At 39.4% G+C, this 17,505-nt stretch overlaps 2 protein-coding genes and 1 pseudogene across 2 annotated transcripts; 2 read left to right on the top strand and 1 right to left on the bottom strand.

The window, feature by feature from the left end:
- Positions 1-5,799: 5,799 nt before the first annotated feature.
- The window catches only part of LOC144633464 (uncharacterized), a 14,183-nt pseudogene continuing 2,477 nt past the window's right edge, over positions 5,800-17,505 (bottom strand).
- On the top strand, positions 9,335-11,063 carry LOC144632938 (uncharacterized). The gene has a single exon (XM_078491694.1). It carries the CDS (start codon positions 9,435-9,437, stop codon positions 11,058-11,060), a length of 1,626 nt encoding a protein of 541 aa, XP_078347820.1. The 5' UTR covers positions 9,335-9,434; the 3' UTR covers positions 11,061-11,063.
- LOC144632867 (uncharacterized) lies at positions 15,616-17,385 on the top strand. Its single transcript, XM_078491620.1, has one exon. The coding sequence runs from the start codon at positions 15,746-15,748 to the stop codon at positions 17,369-17,371; it is 1,626 nt and encodes a 541-aa protein (XP_078347746.1). The 5' UTR covers positions 15,616-15,745; the 3' UTR covers positions 17,372-17,385.

Here is a 17,505-nt window from a genome sequence, read left to right as displayed (position 1 = left end):
CAGCCAAGCTAGCCGTAACTCCGTATACAAGAAAACATGTTTTTTTTTCGTGGACTCAAAATATTATTCGATCTGTACAGGTTTGATACTGTTTGAGAATTCATTATCTCAGCGCTAAACAAATGCTTAAATCTGAAAAAAAAAAATCTGAAATCTGCTTACATGATTTTGGAGCAAAGGAAGTTGCAAGCGTTTGGCGGCTAAAAAAATTAGCTTGTTCGACCTCCCAAAAAACCGACAGAGATACGGTTTTAAACCGAGTTTTAACATAGGTTGGTAAAATTTTTAAAAAGTTTCTAGAAAAAGACAGTTAATACAGTTTCTAGCTAGGTCTTGGATTTCAACCATTTTTAATAGTTTATATATCAAGTCAGATATGGATACTATGGATGCTGTTTGTATAACATTGAGTTCAGTTTTACATAACGGAGGCGTGATGGACAGATCTAGAAGTAAAGAATCGAAAAATCAAGTTTCGATCCATGATCTGAATGTAGGGTCCGAGAGTGTTGACGAGTTCGAACTGCTGAAACTTGTTTCAGAACACTATCTCATCCAACAAGTGCGAGTGAAATAATTGGTTTGTTAAAAACACCCAAGGAATTGCAATATTTGAGAAACTTAAGTTGTGATACATCCGCCTTCCTTTAATTTGACCCAACCAAAAATGGACTTCTAAGGAAACAAAAATAACTAATGAAGATGGCAAATTTTAAGATGAAAACGTCTCGAGAGTTGTAATGCTCAAAAAACCCAGCACGGTACTCACTATTGAAGTGGACCTCTTTGGGCAATTGTACATGGGCGCTTCAAAGAGTCCCCAAATCAGGTTTGTAAAATGCCGTCTACATGACTCTATTCAGACCGTCGGGAGTGGGGGGGAGAGGGCTTTTGAGGCCCGCGCTGGCTTTGAACGCTTATAACTTTTTCACGATTCAATTAAACTCTGCCAAATTTTGTGAGTTTATCTACAATTTATCTGGGAATAATTTGGTGGGATAGGATGTTGTGTCCGAAACTTGATATCACCATGGCAACGGCATTTTGATAGGTATGTTTTCCAAAATTTGTAATTTTCGTGTTTCTATTAATGAAAATTGACTTAAATGCAATTAATTTTTACCTTTTTACGGTTTTTAAGCACAGTTTTATTGTTTTTGTGTACTTTGCAGTAATTTTGGGTGGTTTTCTGGCATTTTAGAAAAATTTTGAAATCCAAAATGGCGGCTGTTTTAACATCATGATGTAATTGTCACGTGATGTGACGTCATCATCCCACGTGTCGTATACCAAAAGAACGATATTTGGACATACTATACATCCTGTAAGTTTCATTGTGATTGCTTAAATATTCTGGAAGTTACATAGGGGGCGCTTCCGAAGCGCCCCCCCCCCCTCCCCCCCGGTCAGAGAAGGTCCAAAAAAGCCCGGTATGAATAGGGTTAAGAATATGTTGTGTTCTGTTTTATGATTTGAGTTTTTCCAAATAAAAATATTTTTCGAAGAATATCTTTGTGTGTATTATGTTTATCAGTTACATTAGCTCCTTAAATATTCTTCTGAACAGTAAACAACACAAAAGAGTATTTTGTTGATAAAACTGAAGTAAAAGCCATGCGTCGTAACATGAACAACTAAGTTGAATAATAAAACTTAATTAATACACAGGAACTGATATCGATAAGCAATCTCGTTAGTAAAGGGACATTCCCTTCATTAGTATTCAAGAAGTCATAGTAGTCACCCGATCACCTGATTCAACTAACTTCTGTTAAATCTCTACTACTAACTTTAACGATAAGCCTATTATCAATGAGACGTTTAGACGCTAGATAGTAGAAGCTTTTGCGTTCAGTTCTTTGTGGCTGTGTTTCTGATAAAAAAAGCTGATCAACCGGACGATAGAACAGTTTTCATGTGAGTGTCGTAAAACTAAAACCAAAGCAATTTCAATGACTAAGCAAACAATGAACCAATGACAAACTGAAGCAAATACAAGTCAGCGGCGCCGAGCGCGGGAAAACGCGTCACGTAACAAAGTCGCGATTGGTTATGGCTTTGCGTCTGATTGGTCGAGTATTGGGGCGGGAAATTTTCAAACCAATCACAGAACGAAGTGGAAAAAAAACTAAACAATTCAGTCTGGATTTCTTTCGACACTCAATCGAAAATTGCTCTTATACCATTCTAGACTTGTCTTTTGTAGAGGATTGTAGCCAAACTGTGACTCCGATAGATCCCTTTCTTGTGATTGTATCAGGGTAATTTTTCTGACACGATATAATCAGTCACAAACTTTTACTGTCCTTTATAAAGCTTAGAAAACTTCACACTGAGGAATGAAACGTCAAAGATAACAGCAAATATCCCGCAGTATTATTTCGAATTCCAAAAAAAGCTGGTACATGATAGTCTGCGTGCAGCCGTCTCCTATTTCCCTTTTCCGCGCGAGGAAATAAGACACGGCTGCCCGCTGGCTAGTACGTGATATTGCACTGAACAATCTAATAAAGTCAATCTAATCTAATCTGATCTGAGTTACCGAAGGGATATAACATGAAATGACATTTATTTTTATCCACTTTGTCAGCTTTTTTGTTTTTGGTATATTTTAAATTAAAAGGAAACCAGATACCAACTAAATGTAGAAGAGATTTCGAAATTCTGAGGCACTTTTCCACTCAGCAAACTTAAGTTCCGTTCTCTTTAGAGCTGGTTAGAACTCGTAAAGCTCAGGGAAAAAATTCTATAGCGAATACAACCGTCACTCTTCTGGTATTTTTTGGTAGAACAAGACGTTATATTCATCTTTTTAATCAACTGAAACACCTTCGCAAAGGGTAGAATGATCGATGAAATCTGTAAACAGGTCAAGTTTTCGAGAGTCACTGCACAGCGAATTTAATTTTTATTGTAACAGAAATAGGAGGTTTGGCACAGGATATACGGTTCTTGACGGTACGTGCAGTATCAGACTTTCAGCATTTGTGGATCTTCATATCTTTCCCCTTATAGTTGAAAATCGGAGCAATCAAGAGGAAAAAGGCGCTGCACGGGTAATTTCCAGTTGTTCACCCATCCATGTATTAACCCCATGTATTCTTGGTTTTCACGTGACGTCATCAAAATTATAATCCAATCCGACCCTAGTTCATCCTCCTCTTGTCGTCCTTCATTTCTTGTTTGCTCTTCGCCGTCTTCTGGCATTTTTCGAGTGACGCCACACGAGATCGATGGCCGCCAAGCTGTCCGTATCGCTTTCTGTGTTCCCCGTGAGCGGTTCTTGTTCATGTGATCTACCCTTTTGTGCGTGATGCCAGATGTTTTGTCTCCCCGCCGGCCCCGTTGGCTCCCTCCCTGTCTCTCTCGTGCTTTTGACGGTCTCGAGTCGGTACGTTCACCTGAGACTGGCGAGTGCGTCCCCTGTTCTTCTCATGTGTCCCAGCGTGACGACCACCTATAACCCCGCCCGACAGGGCTTAACTTCGGCCAGGTGGGATGGAGCCTGCGCTTTCATTGGGTATTATTGAAAAACAACAGAATATCTTTACTCTAGTCTTTTGAATCGGTAATATTTTTACTACTTGTCTTCAGTTGCAACACTGTTACATTGAAAGGTGTAAACTGTCCCGTCAACGAATTTGAACTCATGCCTATTTCAAACAACACGTTTTTTCTCGCTCAAACCACAATGTAAGCGCTTGCTCAATTCAAGCTGGCCGAAGTTAAGGCTTCCCGGGCGGGATTAACACTTGAATTGGATGGGTGCCCGACTCGAAACACCCCTTGTTGTAAGCTTTTCGTTTTCATGTTTTTTTAGGAGGTATGCAATCAATGAAATTTAAGAGTCAACACGGCGAGGAAAGCCACAAAATACAACAGAACTGCACAGATACCAACAAAAGAATATTATAATAGCCAATGAAAGCGAATAAAAAAGATGTGGAAAGAATTTCTACATGAGATCGCGAAGCAGCGATCGGAGTTGTTGACATATTCTGCATAAAAATAATACCTTTGCACTCAAACGGAAAGATATGAAGTTTGGCTAATTCAAGCGACACAGAACGACACAGACATTAAACGTTAATAATCAAGGAGTAAAACCTCCTATTATGAAGCGGATTTGGCAATATTTGGGTGAAAAGGTGGATGTTTTTGATGGACTTCGCTTGACCCGAAAGCAAAATGGCGGTCCCGTCTTCTGTCCCGTTCAAGAATTAAAAAAAATAACCAAAATACAGTATTACGGGCGCAAAAAACAGAAACAGATCATACACACAGACAGTTAAGACATCAAACCGTAACCACTGGGAAGGAATTGGCGAACAATAGCGATATAGGCACTAAAGTTAAGCCTTTCTGTACCTCATTTGTGGCGTACTCACGATTAATCCTGCTTATCTGACCAAACCGGGGGAATCATTCGCGCGTTGCCATGTGACGTCATACTGGCAGTGATGAGTTGGTCACGAATAAACAACTGGAAACAATAGAGTCACCTTCCTCCCTGTCAACACAATATAAAAAACTTCTTCCGATTATAGACAAAATATTTACCTAATATCTACATAATCGATCAAATAAAGTTACAAATAGCTGCTTAAGACAGTCTTAAAGGATTGCAAGGAAGGAGAGTTCTTTATTTTATTGGGTAATCCATTCCATAATTTAGCCACACCACACCCACCTTGCACTTCTTACGCCATAATGAGTGGATTCAGAACACGAAGTGAGCATTTCAGTTCGATATTCAGGACAAATCTATGGTGGACCTTGTACATTATTTTGGTTACGTGCCTTTGTCGTCTAATTTGCAGGTCGTCCCAATCAAGTGCCCGACGAAGGGACTGAGACCGTACATCGTACGCGGAGGATCTGGTGATGACCCTGGCAGCCCTATTTTGTAATCTCAGTGGCTTATCAGACAGCGTTTCATCAACGCTCGACCAACTTGAGACACTTTCGAAAGAACTTGGAGACATTTGACTTGTTTAACTTAAAGACAAGCTGCAAGTGTCATTATTGTATATCATATAGACTTTAGCGACATATTTTTAGTATAATTATTATATTTTGAGATTTTAATCAAGGGTGTAAGAATAAGTTTTAGTGTGAGTAGGTTAAAGTATTTATACATTTTTTATATTTTTACTCATAATTATCGTAATTTACTATCTAATATTTAATTAGTTATTACTTAGTTTAGTTATTGCTTATTTTATTTTTAACCCTGATGCAGGCAAACAGCCGAAAATGTTTGGTTTCAACATTTTAATTTTACAATTTTTAACCTTTTAGCCTTGCAAATAGCATACATTAGTGCCCTTTGTTTTTATACTCAGTGATTTCAATTACTGTCATGTGCTTTATACATGAGCCTCTGGCTCGGATAGGGAAGGCAACTTCATACTGCGTTATGACTCTAGTAAATTGATTGATTGATTGATTGATTGATTGATAGATTGATAGATTGATTGATTAATTGATTGATTGGTATTGCACCAAAGACTTATATACTGTGATTAAATTATCGTCACTAACGTATCCCGGAAGGCATTTTCTTACTGATTTTTTCCATGTGATTTGACCAGCTTTAGCATTAGATACATTTGCCAGTTGGGAACCACCAATCTGTACTATTGGCATCATGTTAGGATCTTTGTGACATTGACCGTTTGTAATTATAATCAACATGTATTCTCTTTTCATAGAAAATCTCCATAGCGCTTAGTCATCAGTATGTCATTTTTCGGGGCAGTTTACAAAGCGCAGTCCTTGAGATCTCTCGATGTAATGTTATGTAAACGGCATTTTACAAGATTGATTTAAGGGCTCCTTAAATTGCTCTTGTACCATAACTAAAAGATTTCCGCTAGTCCATATGCCTACTGACACAACAGTTACAATTGACACTACAATGTGTCTTTTCCACCTTCTTCGCCAAACAGCCATGACAGCCATATTCTGATAGTGAGTCTCGATCGCAAGAGACACGCTGGTGAAAAACAACTCAATCACCAGCTGAACTGAAGTTTTGATGGCGAAAGACTGTAATAGCTTTAAAAGGGGATCGTTTTGTAAGTAAATAAATTGAAAAAGGTACAAAAAGCCGTTAACAGACACTATAGCAGTTGATTCCGACAACATGCTCAAGACGGCGATATCAGCCATTAGTCTCTCACGACGAGGAGTACGAAAACTTCCCCAAGGAGCTGATGTTCTTTTCCAAATCACATGACAAATGTGATCGATCACAACCATAGTGCTTCGTTCTATGACTTCTGTAGCGCCGTGAATTATTCCAAGAATAGCGATGGATTGCAAACTGTCAAGATCCGCTTGTAAAACTCGAAATATGAAAGCTGAAGCACAATACAGTGGTGCTAATAGGATATAGGAATATCCCGGATGAGTAATGTTCCATAACCGCTGAACACAAATTCGCGAAATTACTATTAGCACGACTCCAATGAGAGGAGCGAAGAGTGCAATTACCAGGCGCATTTCCCCTTCCTTACTTTGCTCGTTATACAGTGGGTAAATTACAGTTTCAACCGGAAGTGTCATCGGTTTGTCTATACGGAAATTCCACCGATAGCGATAGGAATGTTTGCTCTGTAGACAGAATCGTTTACATTTAAAACTGCTTATTTTATTGAAATTTCTTTCGAAACTTTGCAGTAAACGTCAGTATTAAAGATTCAATGAAAATAAATCACGCCAGGGATTAGCTGAATCAGGGGATTGTCCCATATCTAATGTAATATTCATATCAGTTCTTGAATATTTAGTTAGTTACTGTTGAAAATATTGGCTTTTTGGTATTAAAATAAATATTTACAAGGCTAAAAAATTAGCTAAAACATGGTAGAAATGGATGACCGACCGACCACACATGCACCGTTTTTATAATCTGAGGTAATTTACGATTTGAAGAGTTTAGAGACATAAGACTGGGATGCCACTGTTGGTGTACAGTCAAAACCCGCGAGTAAGAACCTTAGTTTTTTCCAGTTTGACCTAAACAGGTTCTTACATAAAAAGCAGTTAAGACAAATTAACGCCAGTTGGTTCTGAGGATACCTAAACTTCGAGCCAGTATCCGAGCTAGGATCCGAGCCTGGATTCGAGCCAGGATCCGAGCTAGGATTCGAGCCAGGATCCGAGCCAGGATTCGAGCCAGGATCCGAGCTAGGATTCGAGTCAGGATCGGAGCCAGGATTCGAGCCAGGATCCGAACCAGGATTCGAGCCAGGATTCGAGCTAGGATCCGAGCTAGGATCTGAGCAAGGATAATTAAGAATGGGACTAACTATTAAGCGCTCCGGTTAGCCTGAATGGCACTCCAGTTAGCCTAAATAGCGTTCGGTTAGCCTAACTAGCACTCTGGTTAGCCTAAATAGCGTTCGGTTAGCCTAACTAGCACTCTGGTTAGCCTAAATAGCACTACGGTTAGCCTACTTTAGCTTGGGTTGCTTGCGGTTAGCTTTTATAATAGGGTTAGGATTTCTATCTGAAAAAAAGGGTGGCTCCTAGCTCTGATTCTAGCTCAGATCCTAGCTCGAATCCTGGCTCGAATCCTGGCTCGGATCCTGGCTCGAATCCTGGCTTTATCATTAGTTTATCTCGTTGGTTCTTATTCTTCTTAACTTATTTTCCCAAAAGTAAACATTTGTATTCAATTTTAGAAAACTAGGAATTTCATTACTGAAAGTTAGTGCTGGTGAAGGTGGATAAAACAGTGGAAACTGAATTGAACAGTCAACAGGTCTGGAAAACTTTTAAACTTTGGAGAAACAACTTCGAGACGGACAGAATGTGTAATTCATTACATATGCACGAACTTCGAACTTTTAGGCATTTTTTTTTTTGCGAAACAAGCTTTTGTCTGTTGTACGCGCCAACAAGCGTGTTTTTTTCTCCCGTTGTTTAGGAGCGTCCGACATTCACAAAAATTATTTAAATCTCCACTTCTATAAGCTTACGAAGGTGTTTAAAACAGCAAAAAACCTCTGTAGTTAATGAAACAATTCACGATTTAGACTAAATCGATGCGCCGATTATGCTTGCGATGTTTTTGCGAGCGAAAGTTTTTGTTTAATCTCGTGAATAAACACGCGCCGACAAGCGTGATTTTATTTTCCGATGTTTCAGGAGCGTCGCGACAAGAATTAAATCCCCGCTTCTACAAGGATTACGAAACTGTTTGTAACAGTAAAAAAACTCTGTACTCAAAGAAAAAAAATATATGATTTAAAATTCTCTAAAACGTTAAAAGATTAACAAGCGCCAACAAGCGTGATTTTCTCTTCGATGTTTGAGAAGCGTCGCGACAAGAAATAAATCACCGCTTCTACAAGGCTGTCGAAGGTGTTTACACACAGTCAAAAAAACAATTCATGATTTAAATTAGCGAAAGATAATCACGTGAGCGAAAGTGATTATCTGTTGATAATTAACACACTATATTTCGTTGTATCGAAAGCGTTGTATCTCTGCTTCCACGATGCAAAAAGTTAATTAAAAAAGTGGCGGAAGACTCTGTAGTTACGATGAATGAATGCTTGCTGGAATGTTCAATGTGTGATGGAATGTGTGTTGGACAACCGAAGGTAATTATACTGAATAAGCAAGCGCCGTCAAGAGCGTAATGTTCCTTTCGCCGGTTTTTGCGTCAGGGAAAGAGTGATACCTCTGCTTCTGTAAAATGTAAGAAGTGAATTCGAAACAGTATATTACGAAAGTATAGAGAGACAAATCGTTGGCGCAATTAACTAGTCCGATGAATCTCTACTTCTATTTTCGATGACAAAGTTTTAAAAGCAGTAGCTAAATAAGCAGTTATAAATTTAAAGTATCCTGTTTACAGCACAAACATGCCTTCAGAATTTTCGTATAGACAAACCAAAGATTGGGAGAAGAAAATAGGATGATCGAGACCGTGAAACAGTGAATTGGACTTGATTTTAACTTACTAACAACATCAATCGATCAATCAATCAATCAATTAATCAAACTTAGTAAGTTATGACTTTTTAAATAATCAAAACTGAAACGAAGTAATGAACCTGTGGCCATCCTAAATAAAGCAAAGTACAAAAACATTTACAATTAACCGTGAAACATCAACTTTGAAACCATATAACGATGTAATTTTTTTGGAAATACATAAAGCTGGGACAAATTTTTGGCGCAGAAACTGAAACCACTTAAAGCTATTATAAACATATCGATTCCCAATAGATGAGATAATGACACTTCCGGTCGAAACTGAAAACGGTGAAACCCCTCAAGGAAGTGGATTTATACATCAAAGCGACACAGGAAGATTCAGTTTATAAACTGAAGATTGTGTTCAAGTCTCAGTTGTTTCCTTGCGTAAGCTCTAACACCGTCACTAACTGATAAACTACTGCGTCTTCGAAATAACAATGAGTAGCAGTACACTACTAGAGGTGTTTGGTCATATCGTGTTTAGTTTTACACGAGGTGTGACAGAGCACTTCAACCCAGAAGAACCCGAATTCACGGCGGAGTCTTTAGGTTACGATCCACTACAAAGCACAGGTCGAGAATGGTATTATCATCCTGTTGATGAGCTTATTTATCAAGAATACAGCGACAAAGAAGTCACAAGCTTGGACTATCTAGCGTCTAGCAGTCTCGATATAAGGGTTATAAACGCGTGTTCACCAGAGGAAAACGAAGAAACACAAGACGATCAACAAGATGAAGATAAAGCAATGGCTTGGAAGCGGCTCAGACCATCCACTCTCCGTACAGTTTGTAAATCAATGTACATTGGAGCTTTGATTTCACTACTAACTGCTACCATCATAGGTTCAGTATACATGCTGATCATCTATCTGTGTTTTAAAACTATAAACAACTGTGAATTTTACCCAAAGAAGTCCATTCCAGTAAAAGTGCAGTGGACGAGATTAATTTCTGCTGTGATCTCTTGCGCTTTTCTTTACACTTGGTTCTTTACATGCACCTTTTTCCTATTTCGCCCTTATCAATTAATGGGAGTGAAAAGAAAACTGGTCCTGGTTAGTTGCCTCGCATATTTCTTGGACACATGTTATCGTGTCGCTCTACAAGCTCTGAGAATATCTCATTCCAAGCTTTCTGGTTTGCAAAAGATCCCACTCAATGCTTTCGCTTTTATGAGTATATTTTGGCAAGCCTATCTTCTAACGAAACACTTTCGTATGGGATGCACAAGGAGACAAAAGGCGACTTTGTTCTTGCAAATGACAGTTCCTATCTTATCTGTTATAGTTCTTGCCATTTCTGCGGCTTCTATAATTTACCCGGCGTATAACGAGAAAAGCAAGAAGAGCAAAATGCGCCTGGTAATAGCACTCTTCGCTCCTCTCATTGGAGTCGTGCTAAAAGTAATCTCGCGAATTTGTGTCCAACGGTTATGGAATACCACACATCCGGGATATTCGTATGTCTTATTAGCGCCGTTGTATTGTGCATCAGCGGTTATGTTTCGAGTTTTACAAGCGGATCTTGACAGTTTACAATCCATCGCTATTCTTGGAATAGTTCACGGCGCTGCAGAAGTCATAGAACGAAGCACCATGGTTGTTATTGATCACATTTGTCATGTGATTTGCAAAAAAACATCAGCTCCTTGGGGAAGTTTTCGTACTCCTCGCCGTGAGAGACTAATGGCTGATATCGCTATCATGAGCATGTTGTCGGAATCAACTGCTATAGTGTCCGTTAACGGATTTTTGTACTTGTATCAATTTATTTACTTACAAAACGATTCGCTTTTAAAGCTATTACAGTCTTTCGCCATCACAACTTCAGTTCAGCTGGTGATTGAGTGGTTTTTCACCAGTGTTTCTCTAGCGATCGAGACTCGCTATCAGAATATGGCTGTCATGGCTGTTTGGCGAAGAAGATGGAAAAGACACATTTTAGTGGCAATTGTAACTGCCGTGTCAGTAGGTACATGGACTAGCGAGAACCTTTTAGTAATGGTACACGAGCACTTTAAAGAGCCCTTAAATCAACCTTGTAAAATGCCATTTACTTAAGATTACATGGAGAGATCTCAAAGACTGATTAAGAGGGTAAGAGACCTACGAAAGTGTCAAGAATTTAATCACTGACAGAATGTAAGTCTTTGGTGCAGTACCATTTTGACTACTGTAGGTTAGTGTGGGGTTAAATTGTGGTAGGCGCGGTGGCCAAAAGGTTAGTGGGCTGGACTCCAGATCGAGCTGTCCGGGTTCTAGTCCTGGCTGGGGTCTTTTGTTGTGTTTTTGGGAAAGACTCTCTCTTCACCCGGGTTTATGAATGAGTACCAGTGAATTTAATGCTATGGGGTAAACCAGTTCGATGGACTAACATCTCACCCAGGGGGGAGAATAAATATTTTTAGTCGCTTCATGTTACTGAAAATGGGATAAGCTCCGGCCTGGTGGGGCAATAGGCTCGAAAGCAGACTTAACCTTCCATGGACACGAGAGAATTGAAATCATTAGGTTTAATCGTCATGTTGCGTGAGAATAGTATCGTAATATCTTTTGTTTCTTTTGTATTTTTTCTACCGGCCTAGTTTCGTTCGTTCCTTTTGCATTAATTTTTTATGTAAATTTAGGTTTCGTTTTCGTTTCAAGTATTGTCAAGTAGATTTCTTTATTCATTCGGTTTTCAACGTTGGACGAAACAAGTTAGTTGGACACTTTACGAAGTTTTCGTGGACATAGGACGTGTAGTCGAAGTTTATTTTTGTTAAGAGTCGGTCGTCATTACAGTAACTTAATCGAGTGTGCCAGTTAGACGACGTGTGGTCAATAAATGTTCCTTGTGAACATTCCATACCTACCCAGTGGGGGATAATGTCGGAAAAAAGTTGTCTGATAAGCTACTGAGATTACACAATAGGGCTGCCATGGTCATCACAAGGTCCTCGTACGATGTACGGTCTCAGTCCCTTTGTTGGGTACTAAATTTGGAAGACCTCCAAACTAGACGACAAAAGCACGTAGCTAACATGATGTACAAGGTCCACAAAGGTGTCCTGAATATCGAACTGAAATGCTCACTGTGTCCTGAAGCCACTCATTACGGCGTAAGAAGTGCAAGGGGGTTGGGGTAGGGTGTGGCTAAATTGTGGAACTGATTAAACAATCAAATAAGACCTTTTCTTCTTTGACTGCCTTTGGCGGCTATTACTAACTTGATCGATAGTTTTTTAATGTTATTTTGTAGGTCACAGCTATAATTTGAAAGGCAACCTTTGCTGAATTTGTATTACCGTGGTTAAATAAAGATTAGTACTACAGTAATCTTGCATCACGATACGCTTGGACAGATTTTAGTCATGTTGTGACTAAGTGGCCTACCAAGAGGGTCCTGAAGGGGGTATACTGCTCCGTGTGTACTGCGTAAAAACAAGTTGCTGCGACAAGGTGTTTGTTCGGTGCACAAACAGCGAATTTGGAAGAGTGGGAATGTGAACTAGTTTTCCAATTCAATACGGCAAAACAGAAAAATAAATGACGCTCTCTCATTGTTTAATTTATAATTTGTCGCAGCGATTTGTCGCAGACGTATACACACGCTGCGACAACGCTGCTATCGCTCATTTTGTCGCTGCGATGTGTCGCACGAATTCAAACCAGTTTAAATATCGTGCGACACATCGAAGCGACAAAATTTTGTCGCAGCGACTGGTTTGTCGCAAGAATGCACCATGTCACACGAGGCGACAGGTCGCAGCAACATGTCGCCGCGACGTGTTGCAGCGACGTGTCGCCTAGTGCGTCCGGCCGACCTTAAAATCTCATTTCCCAGCCCAAATTTTGCCCAAATCCCATTCCCAGCCTATCTTTTTCCTGATTTTCCAAATCCCAGTCCCAGTTGTATTGTTTATTTGTTTGTGATTCCCCGTCCCAGTGACCCAAATCTCAATTTTCAAAGCCGGTAAAAATTTGCCAAAATCCCAGTTCCCATTTTACCCTTTCAGGCCCCTCTAGCGACTCTGCATGAGAAGACCACAAGATTCACTGTCATAGAGTGTGATTTTAGTCGAAATTTGGCGGCAAAAAGCAACCTTGTATCAAGGGATATTTTTTTGGTTTTGTTTTCTTAAACTCTTTATGAGCATTAAATACCTCTAAAGAAAGCGAAACGTAAGTTTCTTTGATTGGAAAAATGCGCAAGTATTTCCAAATCTCTGCTATATTTAGTTGGTTTAAGATATCCTTTTTATCTTAAAACATATACAAAATCAAAGGCTCTTCGAGCAACCTCATGGTAATTCGATGAATGAAGTGCCGACCTCCGTATTTTTTTCTAAATAAGTGTCCAATAAAGTAAAGCATTCTCACTTTGCTTTATTTTTCCACGTGAGTTGCGTCATTGATGGCTCGTGCTCTCAGGCGTCGTAGCGCTATTCAGTTTTCACAACCAAAATATTTACCGGTCAGTGTATTATCTTTGATCCTTTTAAGCATTAAGTGAATTTGTTTTGTCAATATGTTTACTTTTCTGTCAGCATGTATAGCGTTATTTTTGAGCAGCGGATAAAATTTGAGAGAAAAGATACGCCCGAGCACTTCGTGTATCTGCTTGACTCAAAAAGATGAAAAACGGATGATGTGACACGAGGTGGCGTGACGCGAAACAAAAACGTGCCGTTGATGTGGTGCTAACTAAAACACGTCGCATGGCGAGCGTAATAATTTTTTATAACAATTTAAGCGTAACTATATGTAGTTCATAGCTACTTTCAGTAATGTCACAATCTCACTTGATTTGCCTTTAATTTTTTTCTTGCGTGAATGGGTCATTGATAGATTCATTGATAGTTTTTTCTTTAAATAAGCGTTCAATAATGTAACACAATCTCACTTTATTTCCCTGTGAATGTTTTATTTTTCCATGTGAATTGCGTCATGATGGTTCGTGCCCTCAGGCTTCGTCGCGCGAATTCTATTTCATCACAAAAATATTTAAGTGTAACCTTTGATCCTTTTTAGCGTTAAAATTTGAGAGAAAGATGCGCGTTTCTGCACGACTAAAAAAGATGAAGAACGGATGGCGGGACACGAAGATGATGTGACGCGAAACAAAAACGTGCATGAATGTTGTGTTTTCTAAAACGCGTCTTTTAATGTTTTCTTACGTGAATGGGTCATTGATAGCCTATGCTCTTAGGCTTCGTAGAGCGGATTCTATTCTCTTTTATCACAAGAGGAGAAGTGTAACTGATCCTCTTTCGATTTGTTTTGTGAAAATTCAATTCAGTTCCCTGAAAGAGAGACCCTGGGAACGAGGTTGGAGAATAATTTGTTTATACATGCATTGAATGGCGTTTTTATAGAACCTTTCTGTCAGCATGTTCACCGTTAAATGCATGAATTAATTGCGGTTTAATATCAGAATGGAATGAGCGAGTGGTCGAGTGAGGGAAACACGTCACTTCAAGAATGATCACTACACCTCATTACCATTTGGTAAAAAGCTGACAAAATGGATTAAAATAAATGTCATTTCATGTTATAAACCATCGGTACGGCTCAGATTAGATTCATTTTCTTGTGTTACATGTTTTGGCCCCCTCTACATGACGTCGCGTCATGTCCCTGCAACATGTTCCTCCGTGTATTAGTGCCTTTGAACAAGTTGCTTACAAACTTTAATCTAAGACTGTTCACAGCTCTCTATTTTCTTGTATTTTTCTTCGATCGTTGATCGCAGAAAACTGAAGTACAAGAGTTGGACGCAGCGCAAAGACAGGAGACCTCGGTCCTCGTGCTTTGCGCTCGCTGTTTCTCACGCAATCTTTTGTGTCGAAGAAAAGAGAAGCTGCAGCGAACAGTCTGTAAAGGCCTAAGCTTCGATCCTCATAATGTAGGGAGAAATGAGATGCTTATTGCTATTGTCAATTTTAATTCTTATTTTGTGGCAGTGAAAGACATATTGGAAAGTGAATTTGCAACAATTTTAACATCGCAAATTATAAAAAATTCAAACTGAACCAGAAATCACAAGTACTTATAAATAAATTGCTCACTTCAAGTTCAAGTATTGAATGTATAATCAACCAATTCTCGAGAATTTTCTCTCATTGTTTTGAAAAGAAGCGTTAAAAATTAATTAACCAACTCGACAGGAGGTTTCTCAATAACTTTCTAGCTCTACAGGTCTCTTTCCTTCCCTGACGCAAGGCTTGCTTCCGAACCGTATGATTCGAACTACTGAAAGCTACTTCTGAATGGTCTTCTGAAATGGTTTGCTTGTGTAATAGGTGTTTATTCGTTCTATATTGCCCTAGAAGCCACCTGGTGTTCTCTTCAAGTAAAATTATTTTCTGGCCATTTGAGTGGGTATTCGGCTTTTTCATGAACTGATCTTGGGTTTACTGAGGCGAATCACAAGAAACTGTTCTACAACTTCAATTGCTGAATGATAACAATAGTTTCAGCTCGATCTATTTTTCAAACCTTGTATTTGGTTAGAAACTAAAGGACATAAGTAATTCAAAGTTCCATATCAAACACATCTAGACTTCCGTGTGAAACAACAAATAAAAAGGCGGCTGTACAGCAGCAAATGCCACAGATCGAGAAGACAGGACAAGCTCTTAAATTCTAGCTGCAGATCATCTTGGATATAACAGTTAGGTTTACTTCCTCGAGAAACCTAAAACCATCAACGCAAACTAACAAACTTGGTGGAATGTAAGCATTTATTCGGGTGTCCAGCAACAATGAGTAGCAGTACACTGATAGAGGTGTTTGGTCATATCGTGTTCAGCTTTACACGAGGCGTGACAGAGCACTACAACCCAGAAGAACCTGAATTCACTGCAGAGTCTTTTGGCTACAATCCTCTAGAAAGCACAGGTCGAGAATGGTTTTATCGTCCTGTTGATGAGCTTATTTATCAAGAATATAGCGACAAAGAAGTCACAAGCTGGGACTATCTAGTGTCCAGCCGCCTTGATGTAAGGGTTATAGACGCGTGTTCGCCGGAGGAAAACGAAGAAACACATGAAGATCAAAAAGATGAAGATAAAGCAATGGCTTGGAAACGACTCAGACCATCCGCGCTCCGTACAGTTTGTAAGTCAATGTACATCGGAGCTTTGATTTCGCTACTTACTTCTACCATCATAGGTTCAGTATACATGTCGATCTCCTACCTAACTTTTAAAACTGCAAACAACTGTGAATTTTACCCTAAGAAGTCCATTCCAGAAAACGTGCAATGGATGAGATCAATTTCTGATGTGATCTCTTGTGCTTTTCTTTACACTTGGTTCTTTACATGTACCTTACTTCTATTTCGCCCTTATCAGTTAATGGGGGTGAAAAGAAAACTGGTTCTAGCTGCTTGCCTTGTATATTTCTTGGACACATGTTATCGTGTCGCTCTACAAGCCCTGGGAATTTCTTATTCCAAGCTTTCTGCTTTGCAAAAGAGTCCCCTAAATGCTTTGTTTGTAATGGGTATATGTTGGCAAGCCTATTTTCTAACGAATCACTTCCGTATGGGACGGACAAGGAGACAGCAACTGACTTTGTTCTTGCAAATCACAGTTCCCCTCTGTTCTGTTATAATTCTTGCAATTTCTGTGGCCTCTATAATTTACCCACTGTACAACGAACAAAATGAGGAAGGGAAAATGCGCCTGGTAATCGCACTCTTCGCTCCTCTCATGGGAGTCGTACTCAAAGTAATCTCGCGAATTTGTGTCCAGCGGTTATGGAACATCACTCATCCGGGATATTCATTTGTCTTACTAGCGCCGTTGCATTGTGCTTCAGCAGTTATGTTTCGAGTTTTACAAGCGGATCTTGACTGTTTGGAATACATCGCTATTCTTGGAATAATCCACGGCGCTGCAGAGGTCATGGAACGAAGCACCATGGTTGTCATTGATCACATCTGTCATGTCATTTGTAAAAAGACATTAGCTCCTTGGGGAAGTTTTCGTACTCCTCGCCGTGAGAGACTTATGGCTGATATCGCTATTATGAGCATGTTGTCTGAATCAACTGCCATAGTGTCTGTTAACGGATTTTTATTCTTGTATCAATTTATTTACTTACAAAACAGTTCTCATTTAAAGTTAGTGCCGTCTTTCGCAATCTCAACTTCAGTTCAGCTGGTGATTGAGTGGTTTTTCACCAGCGTATCTCTAGCGATTGAGACTCGCTATCAGAATATGCCTGTCATGGCTGTTTGGCGAAAAAGATGGAAAAGACACATTTTAGTAGCAATTATAACTGTTTTTTCAGTTGGTGTATGGACTAGCGGAAACCTTGTATTAATGTTACACGAGCGTTTTAAAGAGCCCTCGTATCAACCATGTAAAATACCGTTTACTTAAGATTAGACGCAGATCTCAAAAATATTTGGAATGTCTCTGGTTGTAATAATGTTGCTTGATTCTGAATAAAGAGGTAGAAATGCAAATTACCGTAAAAGCTCTATCGAGGCCATCATCTTTAAACCCCACCTCTC

Source organism: Oculina patagonica, chromosome 12 (assembly GCF_052425735.1).
Source record: "Oculina patagonica isolate OP01 chromosome 12, crgOcupat, whole genome shotgun sequence".
Lineage (NCBI taxonomy): Eukaryota > Metazoa > Cnidaria > Anthozoa > Scleractinia > Oculinidae > Oculina > Oculina patagonica.
Note: the sequence above shows the minus strand (reverse complement) of the source record. Positions and strands in the feature narration are given on the sequence as shown.

Coding starts and splice junctions, on each gene's coding strand:
- LOC144632938 (XM_078491694.1), top strand. CDS start 9,435: ATGAGTAGCAGTACACTACTAGAGGTGTTTGGTCATATCGTGTTTAGT.
- LOC144632867 (XM_078491620.1), top strand. CDS start 15,746: ATGAGTAGCAGTACACTGATAGAGGTGTTTGGTCATATCGTGTTCAGC.